The 27974-nt window shown below is 21.6% G+C and overlaps 1 protein-coding gene across 4 annotated transcripts; it reads right to left on the minus strand.

Moving 5' to 3' along the window:
- Positions 1-1569: 1569 nt before the first annotated feature.
- Positions 1570-27922, minus strand: LOC112602554 (type I inositol 1,4,5-trisphosphate 5-phosphatase). 4 transcript variants are annotated; one of them, XM_025350685.1, is made up of 16 exons: positions 27545-27911; positions 17921-17962; positions 17678-17778; positions 16507-16594; positions 15798-15861; positions 15609-15712; positions 15420-15536; positions 15152-15207; positions 14206-14290; positions 14043-14126; positions 13841-13918; positions 13132-13320; positions 11491-11565; positions 8945-8981; positions 5646-5752; positions 1570-1698 (listed from the first exon to the last, which is right to left on the minus strand). In XM_025350685.1, the coding sequence occupies exons 1-15, from the start codon at positions 27608-27610 to the stop codon at positions 5658-5660; spliced, it is 1281 nt and encodes a 426-aa protein (XP_025206470.1). In that variant the 5' UTR covers positions 27611-27911; the 3' UTR covers positions 1570-1698; positions 5646-5657. The 4 variants fall into 4 exon arrangements, with proteins under 4 accessions (XP_025206470.1, XP_025206471.1, XP_025206472.1 ...); XM_025350686.1 differs by lacking the exon at positions 1570-1698 and adding an exon at positions 3566-4252 and having other exon boundaries at positions 27545-27912; XM_025350687.1 differs by lacking the exons at positions 1570-1698; positions 8945-8981 and having other exon boundaries at positions 5652-5752.
- Between the last annotated feature and the right edge of the window lie 52 nt (positions 27923-27974).

The following is a 27974-nucleotide window of genomic DNA, read 5'->3' on the forward strand; positions in this document are numbered from 1 at the left end:
TAAAAAGAATCTCACTTTATTATCTTAAACTTTTTTAAAACGGAATGAAAATTCTTACAAAGAATGTTAATATAAAAGGTTCCCCTTATTAGGTCAGTAGAAGCAATGGTTAGCGAGTCTTGACCCTTATCGAGCAATGCCTCCCTTCTTGACTTGACTACAGCCTTGATAAAACAGTAGTGTTATTAGCTATCTAAATGTATATCTATATTACACATACTCGTAGAATTATTGTTAATCGAACGTTTTCAACGTTTGTATAAAGTATCTATTCTCATTTCTCATCCGTTGCCCGTGCCGATTCATAGGTACCTAAATCGCAACAGTAAACACGATTGTAGCAACTACATGGTCATGGCGATGACCGATATGTATAAATGAATTATATAAATATAAAATATTATTTTGATATGCATTTATCACCCATAACAAAATGATAGGTATACAGCTGATACAAAACGCAATTAAAATTTTTCATTTATTAATTTTATTAATACGAATACAATTTGGTATAAGGTACAAGTAAAGGTGTACAACAAACTATGTATTGATGTATATAAATATGTACTTAAAATTAACACTATGTATACTAGATATCTATAATAACAATTAACTAGGCATATTTTTTATCCTTTATCAATACAGTATAATTTAATACTTTAATACATTATATTAAATATAATATAATACTAATAACGTATACATTAAAATATGATTTTAGAAACGAAATAATTCACAAACACTTATACAATATAATATTAAAGATAGGTAAGGTAGGAAGGTAGTTAAGTATCAGATAAGTGCGTGGAAATAAACAGTTTTCACAACAATATTTAATGTAGTGTACCGTAATTGTACATTTTAATTAATATTTGATTGATTGTCATCTATTATACCGTTATTTTGATTAAATTATTCCTATACGATGAAATAGGTACATCGTTTTTTCAAGATCACATGCATATTTAAAATATATTTTCACACATCTATTTACACTGAGTCGTGGCTTTTAAACAATAACAATTATAACAATAAATAAAACAATGGTTACCTATTAATTATAATTTATAACCGTATAATAAGATATAGGTAGATACGTAATATTATGTTTGTATGTAGGGATTTTCATAAATAGGTAATAGGTACAATACTATATATCTAATAATTAATAGGTACTTAATATAATGAGATAATCGTCTGGTCTTACGAAATCAAAATGGTAGCGCAATACAATATTATATTTATTTACTTAGGTATTTATTTATTTCTATTAGGTATACTTGCCACTCATGTGATGTAAATAAAAACATTAAAAACCATAACATACGTACACTTAATAAGTAGATTATACTGGTCATAACATATTACCATTTTTTACGTAGAAATTCTGCTAACTGATAGGGTTTAAAGTCTAATGGAATGTGATGCAATACCGAGTTGTAATCGTAAATTTGTAATACTTTAAACTATTTAACATCAATAACAGTGTAATATTATTTATGTACATTATAATAAATATAGGGTATCGACTTAAAATATGTTATATTTTACAATATTATTGTTAATATATTTATGTGTCCGATAGGTACACATATTATACTACCTATATATCAAAATAAATATCAATTCGCAAAATGTACAAAAATGCGCAGCGGACTTAGTGGTAAGTGCCTATTGGATTGGTGTATGGCTCAATGGCTGTAAAGGTAACATAATAATATTATAGACAGAAAAGTAATTTAATAATATCTAGATAATTAAGGTTTTTTTTTTTATCGCTTTGATTTGATAAACTCGATTATTATCAAGGCATCTTTATGTATTATTATTTATTATCGTTTCGTAACTTCAAAAATCCTGGACGGCACGTGTATAGGTAGATACCTACCAACAATATGCTATATATGATGTATGTATGTTATGTTTAACATTTACTTGAATATATAATAGGACGTCAATATATACTGGAGAAATATAATATATTATATTTTATGTAACTATAATTTATAGTGTTTGAATAGTCTAAAAAATCGAATTTAAAAATCATTTCATGCATGCCTATTAAATATCAGTTGTGAATAATTATGAATAGGTAACGTGGTAATAAGTAATAATAATTATTCGGTAAACTTCTCAGACTTGAAATTGCCCACAATATCCGTAAGTAACAATAAGTAGGTATGTAGAGCTTTAACAACAACTATAATAATTATTAGTTTACGTGTAGTGGAATGATGAACTGCCGCACTGGTAAAAATATCGAACTGGCCATTTTTTGAATAAAAAGTAATATTGAAGAAAAGTATGAATTCCGTATTATTTTTTTTATAAAAATACGAATACCAACTTATTTGAGTTTTCTATTGTTTTTTTTTTTTTTTTTTTATCTTAATTAACTGCGAAAAATAAAAATCCATAATTATTATTCAATGCACAATCAATACAGAAATTATATTTTTTCCATAGTAGTTCTGACTTATTCTTTTTACCAGCGAACCGTCCACTAACATACCTAATTATGTTTAAAATCAATTTGAATTAAACAATCCAAAAATAAAGTTTTAAAGTAAAACAATTAGTTTCATATTGGTAGGTAGGTACCCCTGTTATTAGAGTTAATCAAATATTATAATATTAATACAATGTAACAATTATTACATAAAATAATCATACAATTTTATTATTTAAATTTACCTAAATGTTTACGCTACAATTTGTTTAAAATAAATTGAACAAGAAATGTATACATGCATCTGACATAACATACAGTAACACGCTGTGAATTATAGTTACATAAATATTGTAAAAATTCAATTCGAATAGAAAAAGTATATTATTATGTAGAAAATATGAGTTAATATACAACCTATACTGTACGAGTAAGACAATTATATTACTATTCATAGGCGTAAATAAAATAAAGAAATTAATTATCATTAATTGAATTTATTTATACGCGACATAGATAAGTATCTAGTAAATATTAAATTATAAAATATACATAATTCAGTGATAAAGATGTTGAAATAATAAATATATATTACATTTATTAAGTTAAATAAGTAAATATTAGGTACCTATAACCTATATAATTTTTTAATCAGTATAACGAGTAATGACGCTATATATATATTATATAGGTATCATATATTGTAATTTGTAGTATAGATATATTATTATGACATATACACTATTCATTATAATAGATACATTGATTTGTAAACAGTTAAGATTTTCATGTTTAAGGTTTTGTATTTCATTTACGAAATTATACCTGATAATCAAATAAATACAGTGAACACGTCACATTTTGTTTAGAAGAAAAAAAAAAATATTTTACTATACCCCACCTATTCAAAACTGATTTAGTTCGGACATTGAATTTAAAACTAACGCCAGCACCACCCAAAATTTAGTTATTAAAACTATTTTGCGCAAAACAACACTTTATTTGCACAATGTTTGTAGTAAAATTATAAAATTTTTACAACAAATAAACAATTTTATTTGTGAAACAGTGGGTTTTATTTTTTAAAAGCACTATCGAATTATTTGTTATAAATAAATGAAAAATCAAAATAATAATAATAATGATAACAAATACCTATTATTATATTTAAGTTCTTTAAAAAATAAGCACGCTGTTGCGTAGTTTTACCCTACTTCTTTCAAAATCTTAATGCCTCTACTATAAACAAAGAGTGATAAAAATTATACGAATTTTTTGGATTATAAAGTCACTTCTTTTTTATAATATGTGATTTCAATTTCAAAATTACTATTAGAAAGTGTTAAACTTCTACATAAGTAATAAAAACCAAAATAATTAATTTGTTACAATTACATAATACTGTATGTGTGACCGCATTATACCTAATGGTGCAGCTATGGGTTTATTTGGAAGTGGAGAGTTTTAAATTAATATAAAATAATGAAATATAAAGAATAGGTACATAAAAAAAAGAAAAAACATGATAATTTTTTTGTCTTCTCGTAGAATTTAGCAGTGACAAGCATAAATATTGCATGAAATAATAATCAAATAAATGTATTTTAATTTTAAGATAATTGTGTTTTATATGTATTTTTAATTTTTTTTTTTTTTTATCCACTGATTTAATACAGTTACCTAAGTACAAATTAATAGATAACAATATGTTAAAAAAATAACTATTTAAAAAATTTAAAGTATGATATGCACTTTATGGTTCATTTATTTTATAACTGACTGATGTATGTACGCATGCTATACCTAAAGAAATATAAAAAAATATAATTTCTTGTATAAGAAAACAAAAATATAAAAGAAAATTATTTACCAAACTATAATAATAGATGTTAATGACTTATACATTATTAGATCTTTAAAAATTTAATTTAGAATACAAAATTTTAAAATGTATATGTTATATATTATAATATTATGGTTATTCTAAGTCTAGTTTCTTTTTATTTTATGAGTAATAATTTTAAATAATTTATAAACTTTATTGTAAATTTTAATTTTAAGATTTGACATATATGACACAAATTAAATTAAAAGCATTTTTAGTACACCAAGTAGTATGAAAAATATTAATTGGTAACTAAGAAAATAATGAGTAATACTAAATAATATTATAATTAAAAATGTATTACGCTGAACACAATTATCTCGATTGCAATTAAAAGATTTTTTAATAAGAATATAACCAGTATAGCAAAATTAATTATTGAATCATTTGAAGCAATCAGATCCAAAAATAATACAGAAAATAAATTTAAAAAAACCCTATTTAAATAAATCAGATCATACAGTTTTAAAATAAGGCACTAATAAACCAAAATGTAATGAAAATAAATAACACTTATTAACAATTATGACAAATAACAATAACTCAATATTTAAAAAAAATAGAAGAAGTTTAAATTTAAAAACCAGAATGTGTAAAGTGTAAATGTTTTATGAACCTTATATACTTTAAAAATTATTAACTATATCAATTATTACCAATCATATTCATCATAAACATAAATACATAGCAAATGTTGTCATTTAAATTCATTAATTACCTATTAAATTTCATTATATTAATTAATTCACCGAATTATCAAATAATAGCTTATCAAACAATAAAATTGAGGACAAATTGAACTTAAATGAACCTAAAATTTTTAAAATTTGTGCAAAATGATGTTTACCTATTATGTTTCAGATAAGTAATTACTACTACTAATAAAAAAAGCAATAAATTTAAGTGTTTTAGAAATAAAATAAACAGCAAAATAATACATTAACTAATTCAATTTTAATTGGTAGTAGAAGTTTTTTAAATAATTGATAATACTAATTAAACCTTTTCATTACACTTTTGTATATAAAATTGTATTATTTATTATTTTTATAAATAATTATAATTGGATTGAATAGTATGAACATAAGCCTGAAAAATGTTGCAACTATAGAAATTTAATTTAATACAATTTTAACTGAATTTTACAAAATGATAGGCTTTAGATAAATTATTAATTTATGAATTTAAATTATAAATAAACTGTTCATGGATACATTTTACCAGGCATATTTGGAAGTTGGAAGGATAAAATATTTTAAATAATAAATATTATTATCATAAATCTGATAGCGTCTATAAATTAATGTTTACCTATTTCTTGAATTAAACAGTAGTCTCCTTTAAGTGAACGAAGTTCTTGTCTTCAGGAAGTTTAGAGTCAAACAATGTCCTTTCCCAAACATTTACTTCTGTAAAACCTTTTAAAATCATAAAAATCAAAATGTTTAACAAACCGAAAAAGAAAGAGTTAATTTGTGCTCAGTGCAGCCACTATTTAATAAGTGATTTTGATAAATCAATATTTTCTAAGATTTAAAAACATAAAATCAATTATAAAAAAATCAAAGTGCAATACAAACAAATAAATAACAGTTTAATACAAAATGTGTGCACAAAAGAAATAATGAAAAATGCTTATAAAGTACCAACAAATAATTTACCAAAATTATAAAAAAGAACACAAATTATAACCAATATAAAGAAGCTGGTAAAATAAGTATCAATTTAAAAAGAGAAGAACAATGTTTTATTTATTTTTACCAGTTGCACATATATCTTATGTTTGAAACCAGTCATAAAAACTGAGAAATACAATTAATTATACTTAAAATATTTATGTGTTTTATCAAATATCTATCCAAGTTTTAAATTATCTGCATAAATACTAGCTTTCAATTTTCAATTAAATTCATTTTTTCCTTGAATTATTATGAACTAAGAAATTTTATAATGTTTTATTGTTAAAAATTTAAGTTACAAATTTTGAAGAACATGCTTTTTATAATTATATATTCAATTACATAGAAGTCAACATCAAACTATTCCTTGGACTTTAATACCTTTTAACATTATGTAGAATCTTAGTTCTTAGTACTTATTTTTTGAATTATAATAATAAAAAAATAAAAAAATATTTTTTTAAATATCCAGTTAGGTTTTTTCTAAAATATTTGTGTAATAGCCAATTTATAAAAAATTAATATTTATCAAAATATGATTAACTATTTATATGAAATTTCATTTTTTTAAACAAACTTTTAAAAAACTTAAAGTTTATTAGTTAAAATAATATTTGTTAACAATTTTAATCACCATTGCTTCTATTTATAAAAAATGTAATTGATTTTCCAAATACTCAGATAAAATATAGCATGTAACTTTTAAAATCCATGAAATTTTTTAGAGTAAAATTCTTTATTCCTTTTTATACACGTCAGTTAATAATTGTAAAAACAAATAATGCAAATTTAAATTATTGATTAAAAAAAATAAATATTTGTAATGGTTAAATTAGTTCTAAACTTCTAAGACATTTTTGAACATCACATAAATACATATATATATAGTTATAGTAATAATACTTAACTAATTTTGCAAACTATTTTGATATTTACTACAATTAATTGAAATATTATACTTTGATAACATCTTAACTACTTGTCTTTAACCAGTGCAACTCAATTATAAACACAAACTGTACTAGCCGATACAAAAAAGTGATCATATTATATTTTAAGTTAGTGACTAAATTTCTACAAGCTAAAAAGCTCAGTATACAAAATATAAGCATACACACATACACATATTCAATTAAATTATAATTGTTTTTAATAGGAACACGTTGAATTGAAATTATGTATCACATTATGTTAAGATATAACAAATGTTATTTATGCATTTTTGATTAAGATATCATCTAAATAATATAAAGTTTTTATACTTAAGATAAACCCAGTATAGTTAATAGCAAAATGAAGAATTTAAAGTGTGTATAAAACAGTATTATTTTGAATTCGACCTATTGTGGGAAATACACTAAATATATATTCAGCAAAATTAATAATGCTAATTAATTAATATTGAAGCTCATTTAATTGTCAGATTATCAAATTTAAAGATAATTAATCTGTCAAGGCGTAAGTAGGTTTCTTTATAAAATCCACGCACATGAGATATTTTTTTTTACCTCATATATTTTTATGTTTTTCGTATTTAATAATCAAATAATGTCTTTTTATGTAATATATAACCAAATATTTGACTACAATACAATTATTTTAAAGATTTTGGAAAACCAATTATAGTATACCTATTTTAAGACAGCTAGTTTAAATTTTAATATTTTTAATTTCAGATATCAGTTTTATACATTTTAAAATGACTGAATATACCCCACGCGTGTGGTGACAAGTTAAATAGTCACATATTAGTAGATGTAAAAGTTAAATTTGTAATTAATGGTTTTATTAGACACAAATTCAGTAGGATGATATACTACATTCTTTTTTTTCATTTTTACTATTTAGACACATATAAGCATTATGACTTCAAATTGATTTTTTTTGTTTTAATTTGTTTTATTTAATAACATATTGTTTTTTAATTTGTATCTAATTAAATTATATTTTATTAATTATAAAAGACTACTTTTTCACTATTTTTTATTTATCTCTATTGTAGATATAATTTTAATGAACAACACAGTCCTGCTATGTTTTTCACAAGTCATACTAAAATTAAAATATATAATATTTTTTTTTATTTACATGTATTTAAAATAATAATTAGGTATTGTAATTCTATCCGTTATCTTCAATTATGTTATAAATAATTTAGGTTAATTATGGCCAGATAATTTGATTATATAATTTGACAAGAAGTTGTAGGATCTCTACGAGTTATCTTTTTTTCTGCTAATGGTCGTTTGTCACAAAATTTTCTAAATGCAAAAGAAGAACACCATTTAAATTTGTCTGTTTCTACTTGTTCAGATTCATTATCAAAATAAACAGAACAATTATCGTCATTAGTAAGAGTTATGTTTGAATTAGAAATGCATTTATTTTTCTTGTCATCACAATTATTAGTTTCATCATCGGCAATTTCCTCAAACCAATCTTCATCCGATGAACTATGGTGACTTTGATACCTTTGTAAGGGCATGTTATTGAAACTAGGGATTGACTTGAGCCTGATACGTCTATTATGCTTCCAAGCTTTTTGCATGATCATCGGAAATTTCCATTTGTGTGTTTTGCAAATGCAATCAGATACAGGAAATATATTTTTATGTGTCCCATGTTTGTCAGATATTTTTTTACGCAAAAATCTGCAAGTAAATGGCTTATTTGTTTTACAATGACTTTCTGTATAATTTTGTTTTAAAGATACAGCGTCAAATTCATAATCATCTGTGGATGTAGATGGCACTGGAGGGATTTTAACTTCACCTAATACAGTATTATGTGGTACAATTGTATCTACTACTGGAATACAACACTCGTCTGAATCTACACATAAATGATCACCCAATAAAGCATGCAGTGGATTTTGGGTTTCAGGAGGCACACGGTTAAGCTTACAAGCACAATCCACTCTGTCCACTATACCTGCATTGTTCATAATGTCACATTTCAAGTAAACAGGCTGGAAAAACACAACAATTTGTCATTTTTAAAAGTATATTATATTATTGAAACATATAAAAAAATGGGTAGGAAAAAATATACTACTCTGTTTTACACTCCGTATCAAGTAGGTCACTATTACGGCTTACGGGTAAATTAAATTTGAATTTAATGAAACATCATTTAATACAATAAAATAATTTTGAACAGATACAATCTCTCAGCCTATATTACTAAGTGTATTTCATAATTAGTTTTTTATTGACTTAGCTTTTACAGCCATCTATTTAACTTTTAGAATTATAGCAGGTTTAATTGTTGTAATTATTAATAAAATAAAAATGTAGTTTTTTCTTAGATAATGTATAAATGTAGTATTTAGTTATTATAATAATATACATTTATACCATATTATAAAAATTAATATAGCTCAAAATTTAATTTTAATTTTCTGTAAATACAGTAAAACAGCAAAAAATAGATTCATAATATAAATAAATGTTATCTTTAAGTAAATCAAAAATATCATTGCATTAGTAAAATTTATAATAATATAACATATAAAAAAAGGTTTAAGTTGCTACAAAAAATGTTTTCAAATTCAGTTTTTATGAATTTCCAACTTCAAAATAGTTACACTTATTATTATTTTGATAAATTTTGTAAAAACTTTTAAAATGTACAAAAAAAAAAATCTTATTTATGTATTTTTAATATTTTTTACAGATATAAGAACAACTTTAGTAAGATCTCGTATTCAATTTTCAAAAAATTTAACTCGCAAATAATTTTTTATCGACATTTATAAAAAAAAGAGATTTGAAAAACTGAAAATTTTTAACATTATAAAAATAATAATAAAAACATTTGGTGAACATTTCAAGTAGGTATCTATTGTCATTTATTTCTTATTTGAAACACAATAACATATCAAAAATTGTTTGTGAAAAATGAATATTTTACAACTAAATATCAAATATTGTAGAAATTTAAATTATAAATTTTCATAATACATTAATTTGGCTTTCCAGTAAATTTTTTTTCACATACAAGTTGAAAAATTATAAAGAACCTTTTATTCAACTTTATATTTTTTTTTGGCTATGAAAAAAATTCATGGAATTTTTAATTTTGACATCTCTAAAATTTAAAGTTTATCCAATTATTTTTTCTAAAACCATCCTCAAAGTCAAAAGTTGAAATGTTGTATTAACTACTTATCATGTGTTTATACACACAAAAATAAAAAATAAAACACATAATTGTTAGATCAATATATACTCTGCTCAGAATCTAAAAATAACATGTAAAATACCAGTAAATTGAGATATAAACAATTACAATATTATTAATAATAATTAAGTGAAATTAATATTAATTGAGTTATAATTAAATGTTTTCAATTGAATTAAATAGATTGCTCAATTAAAATTGAATATATTTATGATAAAAATGTTAGAATTTCATACACAATGTGTTATATCTTATAAACACATAACATAGTAAATTTACAAAGAGAAGAATCAATTTTGTGTTATTAGCTTTAATATTAGTGAATTAACATATAATTTAACTTAAAAGAAAGAACATTATCTGTGTTTATATGTCAGTTATTATTTTTTAATTGAAATATTTCACATGCTGTTATATGACCTAAAAAATTTTTCTTAATAAATGAATAGTATAATATATTCATAAATTTTACCAATTATTAGAGTGAAATAGGAATAAACATTAATCAAATATGAATAATTGATATATTTTATGAATTTTAGGTAATCGGGTCATAAGCAATCTACCTTAATTTCTGTGATCTATCCATAAGGTACACTAATATTGTAAAAGGTCTACCATAGCCTGTGATTTACTTAATCTAAATCCACAAATTGATAAATATGATTAGATATTAAATACAATTTAAAGTATAAGACAAAATTAACTTTAATTTTAATAGTTCTACGTTGACTATTGATACATAAGTCAAAAAAACAGTTCTTGTGACGCATTATAAAACAAATCTATTCAGTTTGAGTTAATGGTACTAAATGGCTTGAAAGAAGGTTGCAAGAGGAATGATAGAAATTTACATATTAATCAAAAAAATATTATGTTCGATGAGTTTTTAAACAACATGAAAGCCACCTCCTATTGTGAGTAATTAATATAACAATAAATATTTTATTAAACAGCTTTTTCTTAATGATAATATATTTTTCTTTATAATTGACTTATTTTAATAGTAATAATTTTTTGTTAACAACTTTTTTAAATAATATATATTAATAAATATTTTATATAACATGCTTTTTTTCAAATTAATAATTAATAAAATATACTTTAAAATTTGAATAAACAATATTACTTATTAGTGTGTAGTTTTTGTTAGATTACTTAAATACCAATAAAGAATAATTTAACTTGTAAAAATGTAGAACCTAAGAATTTAAAATTTAAGAATTGTTTATTCTAACAGTTCAAAAATTATAAAATTCTTATTGAGTAAAAAAATAGTTAAATTTTTTAAATACCTTATGATCTCCCATACATGTTTTCTTTCCAATAAGATCATACTCCACTTCACCATTATTATCTACTTCTAATGCCTGAAATAATAGGAAATGAAAGATATAATGCACAATTATACTTAATAAATTAAATTAATGACGTGATAATTGTATGCAATAACTTAAGTCGTAAGAATACATTTTCAGAATCAGTTACGTTATTAGAGTTTTGACACAATTCAACACTTAATATTATCATAAGTCTATGAACTAAAACTGTTAGGAAATTAATATTATACTGTAATAGTTTCATCAAATTCATCCTGATAAGGTAATCTATAAAACTAATAAACACATGATAAATAAAGTTTAGGCATTGCTATATAAAAAATAGATTAAAATATTAAATTTTTTTTAAGATGCACTTCTTTAGCATGAAACAAAAATGGTCGATAATAACTATAAAAAAATACATTGTAATAATATCACATATTTATAAATTTAAAGTTGAAAGTGTTATTTTCCTAATGGTATAACATAACATAAAAATCAGGCATATCAATCACGTAGATCATATGCGGCTTTAGACTTTTTTCTTTTTTTTATGATCATTGGAATCATTGGAAAATCAAATGAAAACTAAGAAAAAAAATGTGAAAAGAATTTTTATTATTTATTGTAATTCTATTACAAAGATACATTATGCACATGTACTTTATCAAAAATAATTGTTATAAATTTGTATATTATATTGACATTAAAATGTTTTATGCAGAAGAAAAACATTTTTTTTTAGTGCGCTATGAGGATCTATACAAGAAACTAAGCAACAGTTGATTCCCTAGCAACATATTATTTCACAATATTAAAATTTATGGAGTGATACGTTTCTAAATACACATTTGAACATTTCCAAGTTCAATATTTACAAACATAAAATTACATTATATTTATTAAATAATAATATTAATTATAATTTATATTATATTATATTTAAAATTGCTTGTTGATATAAATAAATAAACTTCAAGATTATTACATAAAATTAGTAATTTGTTTTAGAGTCTATTCAAAATAAGAATGGTAGTTGACGGCAAACTGGTTTTTGTCAAGCAGGTCATATAATATCTGTTTAACACAAAGTTAATTATTTGTAAACCTACCATGTATAATGATTCACTCTCCCCTGCGCTAAGTTGACCACTAACTACAGTTATTATTTTGAACAAACTATATTTTTTTGTAATTGTTGTGCTGTAATGTTTAAAATAAAAGCACTATAAAAAAAAAAAAAAAAAAAACTATATTCAATATGTTTGTGAATATAATTTAACAGTGGCATGTCTTAATAAACTTTTTTAAGGCAATGGCCGCAAGTTTCGAAACCAAAATGAGTGAGTGGTTACTGAATAATGTATTTAGTACAATAAAAAGTTTTTGATAATAATATTTATATTAAGTAAAAAAAAAAAAAATGTTGATTAAAAGCTATAGATGCAAGAGTAGTCAAATAGAGTTTGCTTAGGTCTGAAAAATATTCAGTGCATTAATGCTACCGATATGGCTTATAACTTATAAGCTAATAGATAAGTCATATGATATTGATACTAATTTTAATTTTTCTATTAATTATCATAAACTATAAAATTTAAATATAACAGTTACCTTTTTATCAATTAAAAGTTTAGCACCAGCACTTAAAACTACTCTATCACACCAAGCTGGACATCTGGTTTGCATATAGTTCGTTCCTTCATGTTCATTTTCTTCAAATGGATAACTTGGTTGAAAATGTATAGGAAATTCAAACAATTGTTCTTCAAATGATTTTAATTCGTGATCAAATTCTTTTAACTGAAAATATGCAATAATATACATTTGGTATTTAAAATAAAAAAATGTATTTAGTTTCATCTAAGTATGTCTCTAACCTAATATTATTTAACTTAAGCTTAATAAGGAAAACATATTTAAAAATATACATAATTAGTCTTGAAATTAATAGCTGAAAGCCTACCCTGTTTTTTTTCTTTTTAAACCGCAGTATAAATTGATTTTATATTTATTTTGCTTTGTCAAAAACAGTGTGAATTTATTTAATCAAACATTTTCAATTTATAAATACACTATATTTAATACATAGATACTACTACAATTATGTTAGATGTAAGAGCTCGTGTGGATTATTTTTTTTTTAAAACATTAAATAAAAATAAACATGATGGGGGAGCGTATTGGCGTTACTTTCTCTTTAATCTCAAACCTATCATGCACTGATATACTACATAAACTATTATCATTTTTAACTTTAGATTAATATCAATGCAATATATGCATGCAGTTAAATTGAATAATTGTGAAAAAAATAAATTACCCACGATCCACTTTTCGACACAAATATATTTTGATGATCCAGATGACGAAATTCTTTTTTTTTTAAAGTAAAAATAACCTAAAATCAAGTAGAACAAAACTTTTGTCAAAATGTTATGCATTTTATTAATATTATTTTATATTTCAGTATTTCCACATAGGTACATATTAATTTGTAATACAATAATCAAGTCAACACTTACTTCTTTTGAATTGTCTGTATAATGAAAAACTAAATTATCTTTGTCAACGTCATCTTTTACCATATCCAGCCCTTCAACTATTTTCTGTAAATAAAATGTAATACAATTACATTAAACTTATAATATATAAACAAATTATCTTATTTTCAATGAAGAATTTTACCATTATAACAGCTTTAGTATCTGTGCGAAAATTAAAATCTCCAAATAAAAAAAACGGAGCAAATCCAAATTCATAGTTACGAAACCTAGTCATAACATTTATTAATTAATATCAATACAAAAAAACACATTAATTAATAAATGATATAATTAATAACTAATCTGTTGCTAAAAAAAACTATACAATAGGAGTTGATTTTACCTAATAGTTGAATAATTATTGTAATCTATGTGTTAAATTTGGATTGATAAAAATTTTTGTGTATGTTAAAAAATAATTCTAAATAAAGGCTATTTAGTTGTTTAATAACCAAGGTTATTTTATGGTTTTTATTTTTTTTTAAATTGAAAAATGAATAATTAATAAGAAAACTTGTATCAAATTGTTAAGCTTTTAGGACCAACCAAAAAATATGGTATTGAAATTTATAAAATTAAAATGAAAATAATTAAAATATTTTGAATGATTTATCATTTATAGAAAATGCTAATAAAGGTATTTGATGAAAAATTTAAATACCTACAGTTATACGTTATTTACTAAAAAAAAAATTGATTTTGTATAATATAAGTTTTGCGTAAAAGTCCCATTTTTTATTTATTTTTAAAAATACTGGAAATTTTTACCTTTGACAAAATACTAACTAGATTTAATTTTTTTCCAATTACCACCCTCAAAGTCACAAAATTAAAAAATTAAATTAAATGAATAAATAACAAATCATTTTAAATAAATCCATTTTTGAAAGTATTACTGTTCATATCAAAAATTATTAGGAAAATATCATGAATTAATTGTTATTAGTTCATTAATATGATAATGAGTATTAAAATGTAAATGTATTTTACTTTTAATTATATAATAATTGAGTACTTAAGGTATAGATTGTATATTGTAAATAAAAAAAAGAAACTATTAACTTTTATTTTACAATACATTTTCTTACCGATCTAAAGTGTATTCAAGTGCTTTTTGTCTCATGATAGAATAAACAGAAGAGTGCTGAAAATTAAAATATTGTTACAAATTGTATAGATAACAAAATATTTATCAATACGAGATCATTATCATAAAAATAAAAAGCCAACTATATATTGTGCTAGTCAATGGAGATTGGAAAATATTACTGATAAACACAGTTTAATATTTATAGATCAACATTTTTTAACTAATTGGTATATATAATTAATAGATTTAAAGAAAAATAAACTCACAGATTGCATTGCAGTAAAATTTGAAGCATCATGAAACAAATGAATATTTATGAGATCAAATACAGAACCATTAAGCTTCCATCTAGTTCTCAAAAACCCTTTACGTGACCATTTACACTAAAAATAAACAAAAAACAAGAATAAATTTAAATAAAGTTTTTTAACTATATTTTGAAACATAATACTAACCTCTGGAAAAAAATCTTGAGGAAATTTAGACTTTTCTTTAGTGGAAACATGTTCAATATTTCCAGAATATATGGTTTTTTCAGTTACAGATAAAAATTCTTGTTCTAAAGTTATTCAATATTTTATAATAAAAATAATGTTTAGTAAATAATTAGCAATATGATATTTTAACAAATAAAATATACTTACTATTAAAATCCCATATACATGCTTCTTTTATGGCTTCGTGAATAAAATAAAAGTTTCCCAAAGCCTGAAAATTAATAAAAATAGGATATAAATTAATAACAATAAAATAAGTTTAATAAGATAGAGAAATAAAATTTAATACGCCAAATTAAATAATAAATATAAAACTGCTACTGTAAATATGTTTAAAAAATAATATTTGAAACAATAAATTAAATAATAAATCATAAAATTAAATTAGAATAATAGAAATGAATAAATAATAATAATTCGATGAAATTTATGTTCATGATGTAAATCTAGACTTATTGATCTTGTATAGATAAAACTTATTAACCTAAATAAATAAATTATAATATATTTTTTAAATTTATTAGATCTTCCCTAATCCATTAAATTTATAGAAATCCAATAAAAAAAAAAAAAATGTTTAGTTTTGAAAAAGATGTGTATACAATGAACTATACAAATAACAAATAATAATGATATAATAAAATTGTAAATAAATCTTTAATTTAAAATATTATTATATAGGTACTGTAGTAATAATGTATTTCAGACTCAAAAAATCTTAAATAATATTATGAAATATAAACAGTTAAGTAGTTTAGTATAAATTGAATTATACACATTCAAAATATTGAATAATGAGTTTCATTCGAAAACCGAAAATAAAAATATACCGTAACAATTATATTTGGCTAGTTACTGTAAAATTTTCTGCTGATGTGAATTCTTCATCAAGAAATACTTGAGCTCTGTTGAAGATCCTCAATTCTTTACTTGTCATCAATAAACTGCAATCAAGTTCATAACAATTTTACTACTAATAACAACATAAAATTATAAAAATAAAATATAAAAAATCTTTTAATATACTTCCTGTACGATCGGTACAGGTTTATTTGATATGCTTCCTGTATCAATATGGCTACATTTATATATCACCATACTTCAAACTCTCAATTTGGTTAATTATTTTGTAATTGTAATTTATTAAATATCTATTGAATTTCAAAAATGACAACAAATAGTAAAAGCATATGCAAATTGATATTTTTCAAAAAAAACATAATAAACAAATATTTAGTCTTGAATACATTTTAATAATTGATCATTTAAAATAGTATTGATAATTTCTGCCATATTATCATTTTATTACTTTAATTACAAAACTAAATATTAAACAATCATATTTTGGTGCAATAATTATAACTTTTATAATTATTAATTTATTGTAATTGATGAACCATGTATAAAAACATAGAGTGATGCTAATTATAAAACTATGTCTAATAGAAAATAATTTGTTCACTATTTATTATGCTAACATACAATTAAGTATTGTCTAAATGAAAGAGGATAGACGTTAAATTGTTATTTCATGCTAAAATCATGATTCAAAACTTATACATAAACATAATTAAGTTTTATTATACAAAATTATAAACTATAAAAAATTTATGTTAATTAACTAATTTCCAACAGAAATAAATTTACATAAATTATGTTTAATAATTAGGAGTCATCAAATGATTTTGCTAGTTAGAGTATAATACTATAGTTTAAAACATAGGATAAACATATTCAATGAAAATATTTTTTATTATAAGACATAAAACTTGATTTTTTATAAAATCAGGATATTGTAAATCGTGAAACATTGGGGCAGGAGAAATATAAACCTAGGTAATGAGCTTCTTATTATAATACAATAAGTAAAAATTAAACTAAAACATAGTCTAATTAACTAATTTTTTTATTTAATACATAAATAAATAATCATTATTTAACAAATAAATGTAGCTAGTATTTAGTTTTAAATTATTATTTACTTAATTTAAACAAATAAATAAATAATTTATCAAATTTTTGATTACCTAACAAAAAAATTGACGTGTTTCATGCTTTCTTCGTAATTTTTTCCGCCAACTTCTTGACAATGCAAAGCTATAAAATATGGATCCAATCTGCTCACAGTCTAGAATTTAAATCAATAATGAATTTATGATTTAACCAGTCAATAGTTAACAACTACTAATAAAAATAATAAAGATCAAATATTATATATTATATTTAAAATTAAAAATAACATTTATTGTAAGACAAATATTTTAACTTACGTTTAAAAATTCTTCAGTCCATATTTTTAGCATCACACTTGGCTGAAAATTACAAATAAGTATAAATTCAAGTTTAATTCATACTTAATACAAATAAACAATAGATCCATTTTAAAATTTTAAGTTAATAGAGGGAAACGTAGGTATTCATTATGCTACAAAGTACACGTCTAGAAACTTAATCAAACTTTTGAGTCGATATTCAGCGCTGACTTAATATAAAATGACGCGAATAAGTTTTTGTTATTTATAGGCAATATCATAACATTAATTCAATTGTTTTTTAAATGTTATTGTAAATAGAAAATATAATAATGCTCGTGATATCTTCACGAAAAATGTTTTTAAATCATATTGTTATAATATTAAAATAACTAAAATCGTTAGTCTTTGTTTAAATATTTAATTTCGACCAAATTTGAAATAACATTTTTTTTTTAATGTTTTGGTTTTAATAATAACTAATTGAATATAGTGATATACTTCTTAATAATAAAAAATAAAAAATTAATAATTACTTAACACAAAAATAAGTTGAAACTTTTTGTATGATCTTGATAATTTTTTTAAACTTTGAACTTTAAATACTTATAAATAAAATTCGTGCCTATATATTTTTAAGCTATAATAACAACTTATGAAGAAACTTAAAATACATATTCAAGCTTTATATTAAGCGAAAAAGTTTTTATTGAAAACAGGTACCTATCTGACTAGGGAAAAAATCATAAAATAAAAAATCGAAAATATCAAACGTCAATAAATGATTAAAAAAAAGTCAAAATATCTCATGTTTAAAGAACGCTAATAATTATTATAAACATTTGCTGAAAACGCTTAGTTTTTAAGGTTAATAGTTATTCGTTACTAAATTACAACAAAATAAAAAAATCGATTTTTTTTTAGTTTTAAAAACACTTTTTACTGTAAAAAATGTATTTATCTTCAAATAATTTTTATGATGGACAATTAGACTTAGAAGGGTTTATAATTGAAAACCCTCAGCACTTTAAAAATAAACAGGAAAAAAAATAATAAAAAAAAGGAAATTTTTATACAAAACCGATTTGATAAAATCAATTTTGTTTTTGTTTTTTGTGTAATACATAAATAAATAACAGAAGATAGATACTTGAAATGTTTCCCAAATATTTATACGATATAGCATATTCTATAAATGGTAAAATTAAAATACTTTGGCGTTTATTGAGCTGTATATAGTAAACATTCGATGCTTTAAATATTTTCAATTTTTTAAAATAAATATTGACAAAAATATTATCAATGTAAAATTATTATATTCATAACTCCACTCAGAATCTAAAAGGGGGGGGGGAAGTAGGTAACTGATCTGTTGTATTGTGGGAGTCGAGAATATCTAGTCATTGAGTATAAATCACTACAAATTATGTCGGGTGATTAATATATATTAATTATTATTATTATTTATCACACAATGATTCAGTATAATATGAAATATTTTTTTTTTAAGTGAGAAAGTGGGTACCGCTTTACAGTAAGAGTTGAGTGGGTCACTATGATGGATGTGTTCAATTTGAATTTAATGATAAATCATTACATATGATTCACACCAAAAACAATTCTGAGCGAAGACAGTCTCGTCAATCTATAATACTACAAGTATATTTTATAACATAAATTATGGTTATATTGCTATTAGAGTAATTTATTTTATTGTTATAGTAATACGATAGATTAAAAATTGTATTAGTAAATTTATTAAATATTAGATTTTAGCATAAGAACTATTTAAAATGAATCTAGCATTAATTTTTTTAACTTTAGCTATAAAAATTGAACATTTAATCCGTGTTATAATTTTACAGCTTTTACGAAAGAATTTTCCCTTAAGTATCAACTAAACCAATTTTAACAACAGAAACTACCTTAATGTTTGAAGACTATAGTAAATAATCTGCTTCAAATATCATATCTAAAAATAATTCATTGTAATACTGCACCTATACGTTAAAAAACTCATTATTATATTTTTATTATTTTTAGTGTTTAGCTAATAGTATTTATTATTTAACTAAACTATATAAAAATACGTACAATTTTTAATTAAACACAAAAATAATTTATCATTAAAATATAGGAAAGTACAAAACTACTAAAACTTTCTGTGTAAACATTTCCTACAACTAAAAAAAAAAAAAATTAAATATTTTTTGCTTTGCTGAGAATGCCTACAATTATAAAATCGCATATTCTGTAAAGTATGTTAAAAACATATATTTTTAATTAAATAGCAATAATAAAATATTAATTTTTTTGAAATACTTATATACATTGCAACAAAGAATTTAAAAATTTATTATTCAACTATCATAATTAATATAAAAATAAAATATTTATAAATATAAATAATAATAATAATAATACATTTTTTCAACGTTTTTTATTAAGTTGAATATTCATCTTTTTATTCCTTCTGTTCAATTAGTATTCACAATTTAAACTTTAAATATATGTAGATACAAGTTTTTAGCAAAATATTCAAAACGCAATGTATGAAAACGACATATTTATGATTATGAACAAAAAAAAAAATCAGTACCTATCAATCGATTTTGTAATTTGTTTAATACGATAGTTGAAAACAGTAAATACACACGTCAATATACGTTTTACGTATATCTAGTGCTGTAACGTTATTGAGGAACACTGCAGCAGTTAAAATGTCGAAACAACCAGCAATATTTTGAATTTTTATTCACAAAAACACTACTTAATAAATATTATATAGTTATATATTAAAGGTACATAACCATAAGATACATATTTATTTATATATATATATATATACATATATAGTTATACACAACATGAGAAAAGCATAAAGCTAATTAAAATTATTTTGATTTTAAAACTTCCAAAATCAATTATACAGGTAATTTTAGAAAAGAATACGTCAAGAGTTAAATTAAATTATGATATCTCGAGCAGAAAACGATAATTTTTCACTGACAAAATTAAAATTTAGAGAATTGTAACTTATGTTTAGACTTAATATTATGAATTTAATGATTTATTTTCAAGCACATAAGAGTTTATAATTAAAACAAAAATTTGTTTTAAGAATATTTTACATAGCATAAAAATACCAAATTTTAATATAAATTGTTTTAATTAAATATTAAATTCTTAATAATTTAATAATTTAAACATGAAGTGTAATTTTTGTTTAAAATTCTTTTCTAAATCTGACATTTCATTAAAACGTTACTTATTTTAGATTCTAAACGGAGAGATGAAGAATTTTTAATTTTTACAATTTTATTAAATTTTTGTGTCTGAAAGCACTTCATATGGTGGAAAAATTCTTTAATCCTAAATTTTGGGATCAGTTTCAAATATAAAATTAGATCTTGTTGGCACTTTGAAAGGATTAAAAATGAAAATTCTTAGTATTTTTCAATATAATAAAAAACTGGAATTTTTACATGAAATCTGTTCAACACTATCGATTTCGTTTTTTTGTTGCAAATCAAAAACAAATAACTTAATTTATTTGAAATTTTCAGCCGATGTTTATATCAGCATTTTCTATGCATGACAAAATTTTCAAAATACTTCTACGTTTTTTAAGCTAAATGACATTTTACACTCGATTATTTTAGTTTTTCCTATATATATCGACAAAAAATGTTTACTTTGTTAATAACCTTGAAAATGTAATATGTAGCTTATAAAGTATTACTATAAATGTATAATAATAATAGCAGTATATTTATATAATAATAGGCTAACAGACCGTCTCTGCTGCTCACTGCTCAGAATCGATTATTGTATTTTTGGTTAGAAGTTTTTTATCATTAAATTCAAATTTAACACATCCAATAAAGTAACCTACTTAATGACGAGATACAGTTGTTTCATAATGTATAACAGAGTGGTTATTTATTTTTCCGTTTTTAAAATATAAAATTAAAACATTTAAATTAAAATTCTTATATTAATTTAATTTTTTTTAAGAGTCTAGATAATTAAAAACATTCAGAATATTAGGTAACAAATATTACTAATAAAATTTTTAATTCAAGTTTTACTCATTTTTACATAACATACCACACTAATATCAACAAAAGAAATTTCATCACACACATAACACATATCACACCTATTATACTACCATCTTAATTAATAAGTTATAATTATCAATAAATTATTTTCATAACATACTTTAATCAAGGTGATCATAAACAACTTTTAAAAACTAGGTGATCAACGTCATACTAAACACGTTTTGTACATAAACAGAAATGCATTACATATTATCAATAACTTCTATAGACAAAGTCCCATAATTTTTAGCCATCACACTACTATATATTACTATAAGTATAAATAATATAAAATAATGATGTGTAATAATTAAAAATTACAACTTTATGAATAATAAAAAATTATTTTTGAAATGAAATTGATTAATTGAAATTATTTTTAGGGATACAACTCGAATAAACAATTCAAAATTATTTTAAAAAAATCGTAACTTATAAGTTTTTATATGATTATTTTAAAGTTAAGAAGTTATACAGACATAGTTTTGACCATACCAAACGAAACCCTAAGTAAACGCATAACTTAAAGGATGAGTGTCATGTGTCAAATATGTTATGTAACAGTATTATAACTTATAACAAAATCTGAATAATAATTATACGAGTATATATGCTAACTTATAATATATAAATAAACAACTAAATAGTAAACATTTATATTTTACTTAATATTCGTAATAGACGTAATAGAATTATTTTTTTCAGTTGCTAAATTGAACTTTGTAAGCAAACCAAGATATGAATAACTTTCAATTTAATTAGTATTCTATTTCGATATTTAATTCAAAACTTTAAATATTAATATTATTAAAAATATCATACCTATATATTATTTTCTAAAATGTTTTCAATTTGATGTAGAAATAAAAGTATTTTAAACTATAATCGATTTTACAATCCAAAATATACCAAGTTAAAAAAAAAAAAAACTACGAAACTCTTTAGAGTAATCTTTAAATTAAAAATTGGATACATTTTGAACTATAAAATTATTTCCAAATTTTAACGCTTTTATCAAAATTTTAACTTAAAACTAACTTTCATTTTAATTTTCAAAATAACAATTTAAGCAAATAATGCGGAATTTTTCAAATTTTTATGATAAATATTTATTTTTTTTAGTTGAAAGAAAAAAAGAAAAACTGTTAGATGAGAATTAGTTAGTTTACGTGTGAATTTCCAATATCAAATTTTCATTCAGATATTTTCAAAATTAATATATTTTGTGTAACTACATAATTTTATTTTGTATTTTTTGAAAAGTCAGTTTATTAAAAAAATTATAAGTTTTTAAGGATTTTTACTTTCAAAAAAACCGTGATTATACATAAATTGAAAAAAAATTTTATTTGATTTTATATATTATAATTCTCAGATAAATATTCTGCTTGGAATATAGAATTAAAAATGCATGTTTTCATTTAAAAAATATAAAACATTTAAAAATAGTGAAAAAATAATTATTTTTCAATCATATTGTTTTGTAAGGGCATCAAATTATATAAATAAAAAAAAAACATTTTTTGGAATATGTATACTTTTTTAAATAATAAAGAGTGTTTATTGCAAAAAGAATACTATATAATATATAGGTACACTATAGAGGTAACCAGATTTAAAAAATAAGTACATGTTATTTATAAACAAATACAATTTAATAACAAATTAAACAACATTTGAATATCACAGATTTTTAATTGTATTAATAATCAACTATCATGACAAACAAAATTCAACCAATAATTAATTTTTAATATAAAAAAAAATCAATAAGTTTTGACATATTACTATTTTTTAGGCTAAACATTTAATTAGAAACAAACTAGAATACATTTAAGAAATTTACTTAAAAAAACAAAAACCATCAATATTTTAAATATTTTTGAGACCTATGCATTTCTTTAAGTAAATTTTGATTGTTCTTTAACATATTAAATAAATATATTGTGAGGTGTTTCATTAACATTTTTATAAACATAAATTAATGGTTTTAACGAGGATTTCAATGAAGACATTTCTAGTTGTATTTTTTCAGAAAACTTGTTGATTTATGAAAAGTCTTTCAATTGGTGCACTTCTTACTGGAAGGCTTTTTCCCTTCATAAAATAAGAAATTCAAGCCAACAACCTACGTCAATTAATTATGTTTGTTCTAATCAAAAATGTTTGCTTTAGTTAAATACAACTTAAACAGGTCAGTTTCATCAAATGGCAGATCTTTATTTATAATTTTACCTAAAGAAGTCTTAAACAATTCAAAAAAAGTTGTTATTTTATCCCAAGTAGTTTGATTGCGTAAACAAATCCATGAAAATAACTTTAAAGCATTCATATTTATAGACCATTTGTTTAAATAATCAATTCAACTAAAACAAAACTTCTTAGCTTCAATAAAAATTGATCATAGTAATCTACATTAGTACTTCAAATTTGATGCTTTAATAAATTTACTCTTAACTTTGCAAGCTTAAGTAACACATATTTTTTACCTTCAATCTTTAAAATTGCTTGATAAAATAATTATGAATTACAAAATCTTTAAACATTATTCTATTTGTAATCATTAAATAATTTAAAATAAATACAGTTTTATGTATTTGAGCCATTTTATCCATTTTATTAGGATAGTAAAACATAATATCCAAAAACAAGTACTGTCCTTATAAAATAAGTACATCTGGTCACCATAAATATACTGTTTGATCATAAATAAACACATAATAATATAATATACTCTTATTAGCCAATAATCATAATATAAAATATTCTTCAGCACTATCATATAAATTATTATTATAATTTATAATATTGTTTTTTTGTTTTTTTTTTTTTTTAATTACAAAATACTTCTATACATTAATAATAATTAATAATCTAAAGATAATTTTATAATTAAATTCTTCTTAAGAAACTTAAAATACAAAATTAATTAATATTATATAATATTTATTAAAACAACAATCGATTAAATTTATGTTAAGAATTTAAATTTAAGTACCCAACTAGATTAATATTTAATTTTTATTCCATGACATGTACATTGTAAAAAACAGATATTCATGAAAATAAAATGTTATTTTATATAGCAAAGTATGCAAAACAAATCAAAACAGGTGCAGTAAAAAGTAAAATTACTAACATTTTTTTTTGTATGTTTAAAAAAAAATATAATTTATTGATAATTATACCACACAATCATATTTTACCTTTTTTTTTTTTTTTATAATAAGTATAACATATATTATTAATAAATTTATATATAACATGCCAAAATAGTTTGAGCAGATTAAAATTATAAAACATATTTTATTTAAAGTATATTTTAACCTAAGCCCATAATATTAAATTTGAAAAAATAAATAAATATCATTCTACCTATTATTTAAGCTTTGTATCTTTAATAAGTATTTCAATATCTATTATCTATTTTAATTATAGATTAATGATTACAGCAGTTAATTCAGAATATTATAAAACAATAATAATCTTTAGTTATAAACATAATAAAATTAATAATTCAATAATGGGAATAATTTATCTAATGAAAATGCAGCTTATTTAAAAATTAAAAATAATTGTCAACTACACAAAACTCTAGAAGTAGATTTCTAATTAAATTTCTCTATAAAATTCAAAAAAAATTTTCTTAACACTTGATTTCAATGTATTATTTAACTATGAAGTTTCCAACTTATTATAAAATAAAATAAAATATAATAAATTTATCTCTACATTTATTTAAATGAATATTCTTAAAACATATTAAAATTAATTACTTAAAATCATTTTTAAAATTTCAATAGAACTCCGCGATACAAAATAATTATTATTCACTGTAAAATGAATTTAAAAAATAATGACTAGGCATAAAAGATATAATTTAGTGTAAGCTTTAGTGGCATAGATATCTTAAGGTAGAATAGGGTGGTGCCTGGGCTTTATTGTGTTGTACTGTTATATAAAGCTATAGTTATTAAATTAACAGACTTGAAACCAGATATAAAATATATATATACCAATAAAAATAGAAAATTTATAAGTATTGGCAATTGAAATTTTCAAAAATTTTCAAATATTTTAAACAATACTATACAAATTTATTATTTTCTTTTATATAACTGTGCGTAATGTATAACATGAAAAATATAATTATTTATTTATAAATATCTACAAATATGTACATAAATTGGTGCATTAATTAACAAATATATATAATATTTAATATACCTATATCATATTACATATTGTAAATACTCTACATCATATAATACTTTAATTAAATATATTTATATTTGTTACCTATTTTATTTATACGGTCAAAGGTTGACTTTGAATTTATACTAAATTGTGCAATAGTATATTCGAGTACAATTTTTAACTAAATGTCTAAATATATGATATATACTTTAATATTTAATAACTAAAAATATTTATTATTAATTTAAATAACTGCTAACTATTGCTATAACTATTTTAATCAGGTATATAGCTATACTATAGGCTTAAGATAACTCCATTATCTTATTGCTAATTTAAATTTAAATTAAAATAAATTATATAAAAATTGTTTTTTTATAAAAACATTGTATGACAGTTTGTCACTCATTACTTTTAATGAAATTAGGTTTCTGAAATGACTGGTCTAAACGATATGAATAATTATGAAACATAACATATTATTTGCATTAGTAGTAAAAATATTTCAAAAAATCATTAATTATAATCTAACCATAAAAAAATATGATCAATTAATTCAGAATAGAAATGTATACATATAAATATACAATATTGAAACAATATTACTTCTGTATTGTATAAAACACAATGCATATATATATTATATATATAAGCACTATTTTAGCAAGAGAAATCTAATTCAGGTTCTTATCAAAATTGATAACAATTCAATTTGATAACAATTTAAAATTATAATTTTCAACTTTTTGAACATTAAAATCATAGATATTAAATGTAATAATTTTTTTAAATATTTTAGTTTATAGTTAATATTTAATTATTATTTATTAAAACATAATTGTGTTTATTGATACACTTGCTGTATCAAATTATGCCTCAAATAATGTGAGTACTTAATAAATTAAATAATCATAAGATACTTACATTATATTATGTTAATGTAAACAAATATAGTTAACAATTATAATACTATTTAACGAAATCAATGTAAGAAAATAATTATGGACCATATAACTTAACCGTTAGTGGTATACACGAGTAAGTATTTGATATTAATAAAGAATGATAATGAACACTATTAATTCTTTATTCCTACAAAAAAATAACTTACTAACAAAGTAACAAATTACAAATATATACTAAACAGCAATAGATGTGTAAATTATTCAATTCAGTTAGTTTAGTATGTCTGTTTCATGATACTGATCAAAATATCACTTAATTAATATATTTTAAAAAATGTTGTGAGAGAGGCCGCAGTGCGAATTATTAGATATTAATTGTAATACTTTTGGGCAGCCAATAATATTAATAATATTATATAGTATGTATAACTCACATTTTCAAATATCGACCCAATGTTCGCCGTGACCAACAGAACGCGAGTGGAAGAGTCGCAAGCCATATTGGACTGGAATAGATGAGAAAGTGAGAACCACGATTTGTATTTTTACGGCACGTCAGCTAGATGATCATTCGCGTACCGGAAGACCGTTTCCGACGACGGAGCGACTGCGTTTGACCGGAAAAACGACTCTGCGTCCGGTGCACATACTCGCGCGGGGCCGTACAATATCACTACCATAATAATATGCACCCATTGTAATAGCGATTATTTAGTCGTAATACACACGCTCGCGCACGCCGTTTAAACACTTGAAAATAATGAGTCCGATGTCGCAGCTACCTATACCATAATAAATAATAATTAAATCATTATTATTATTATTATTAATATATTATTCACAGTCGTCGTTTTATTATTATTA

The sequence above is a fragment of the Melanaphis sacchari genome, unplaced genomic scaffold, assembly GCF_002803265.2.
Source record: "Melanaphis sacchari strain LSU unplaced genomic scaffold, SCAv2.0 Contig8_pilon_pilon, whole genome shotgun sequence".
Taxonomy (NCBI): Eukaryota; Metazoa; Arthropoda; class Insecta; order Hemiptera; family Aphididae; genus Melanaphis; species Melanaphis sacchari.

What these genes read in the sequence shown, in the direction of transcription:
- LOC112602554 (XM_025350684.1), bottom strand. Translation starts at nt 27,610, where the DNA reads ATGGCTTGCGACTCTTCCACTCGCGTTCTGTTGGTCACGGCGAACATT. An exon ending in CACGTCAATTTTTTTGTTAG is followed by an intron (nt 16,595 to 17,677) that starts GTAATCAAAAAT and finishes ACTTGATTGCAG; the next exon opens with TTTATTGATGACAAGTAAAG. An exon ending in CATGTATGGGAGATCATAAG is followed by an intron (nt 8,982 to 11,490) that starts GTATTTAAAAAA and finishes GTGTTTTTCCAG; the next exon opens with CCTGTTTACTTGAAATGTGA.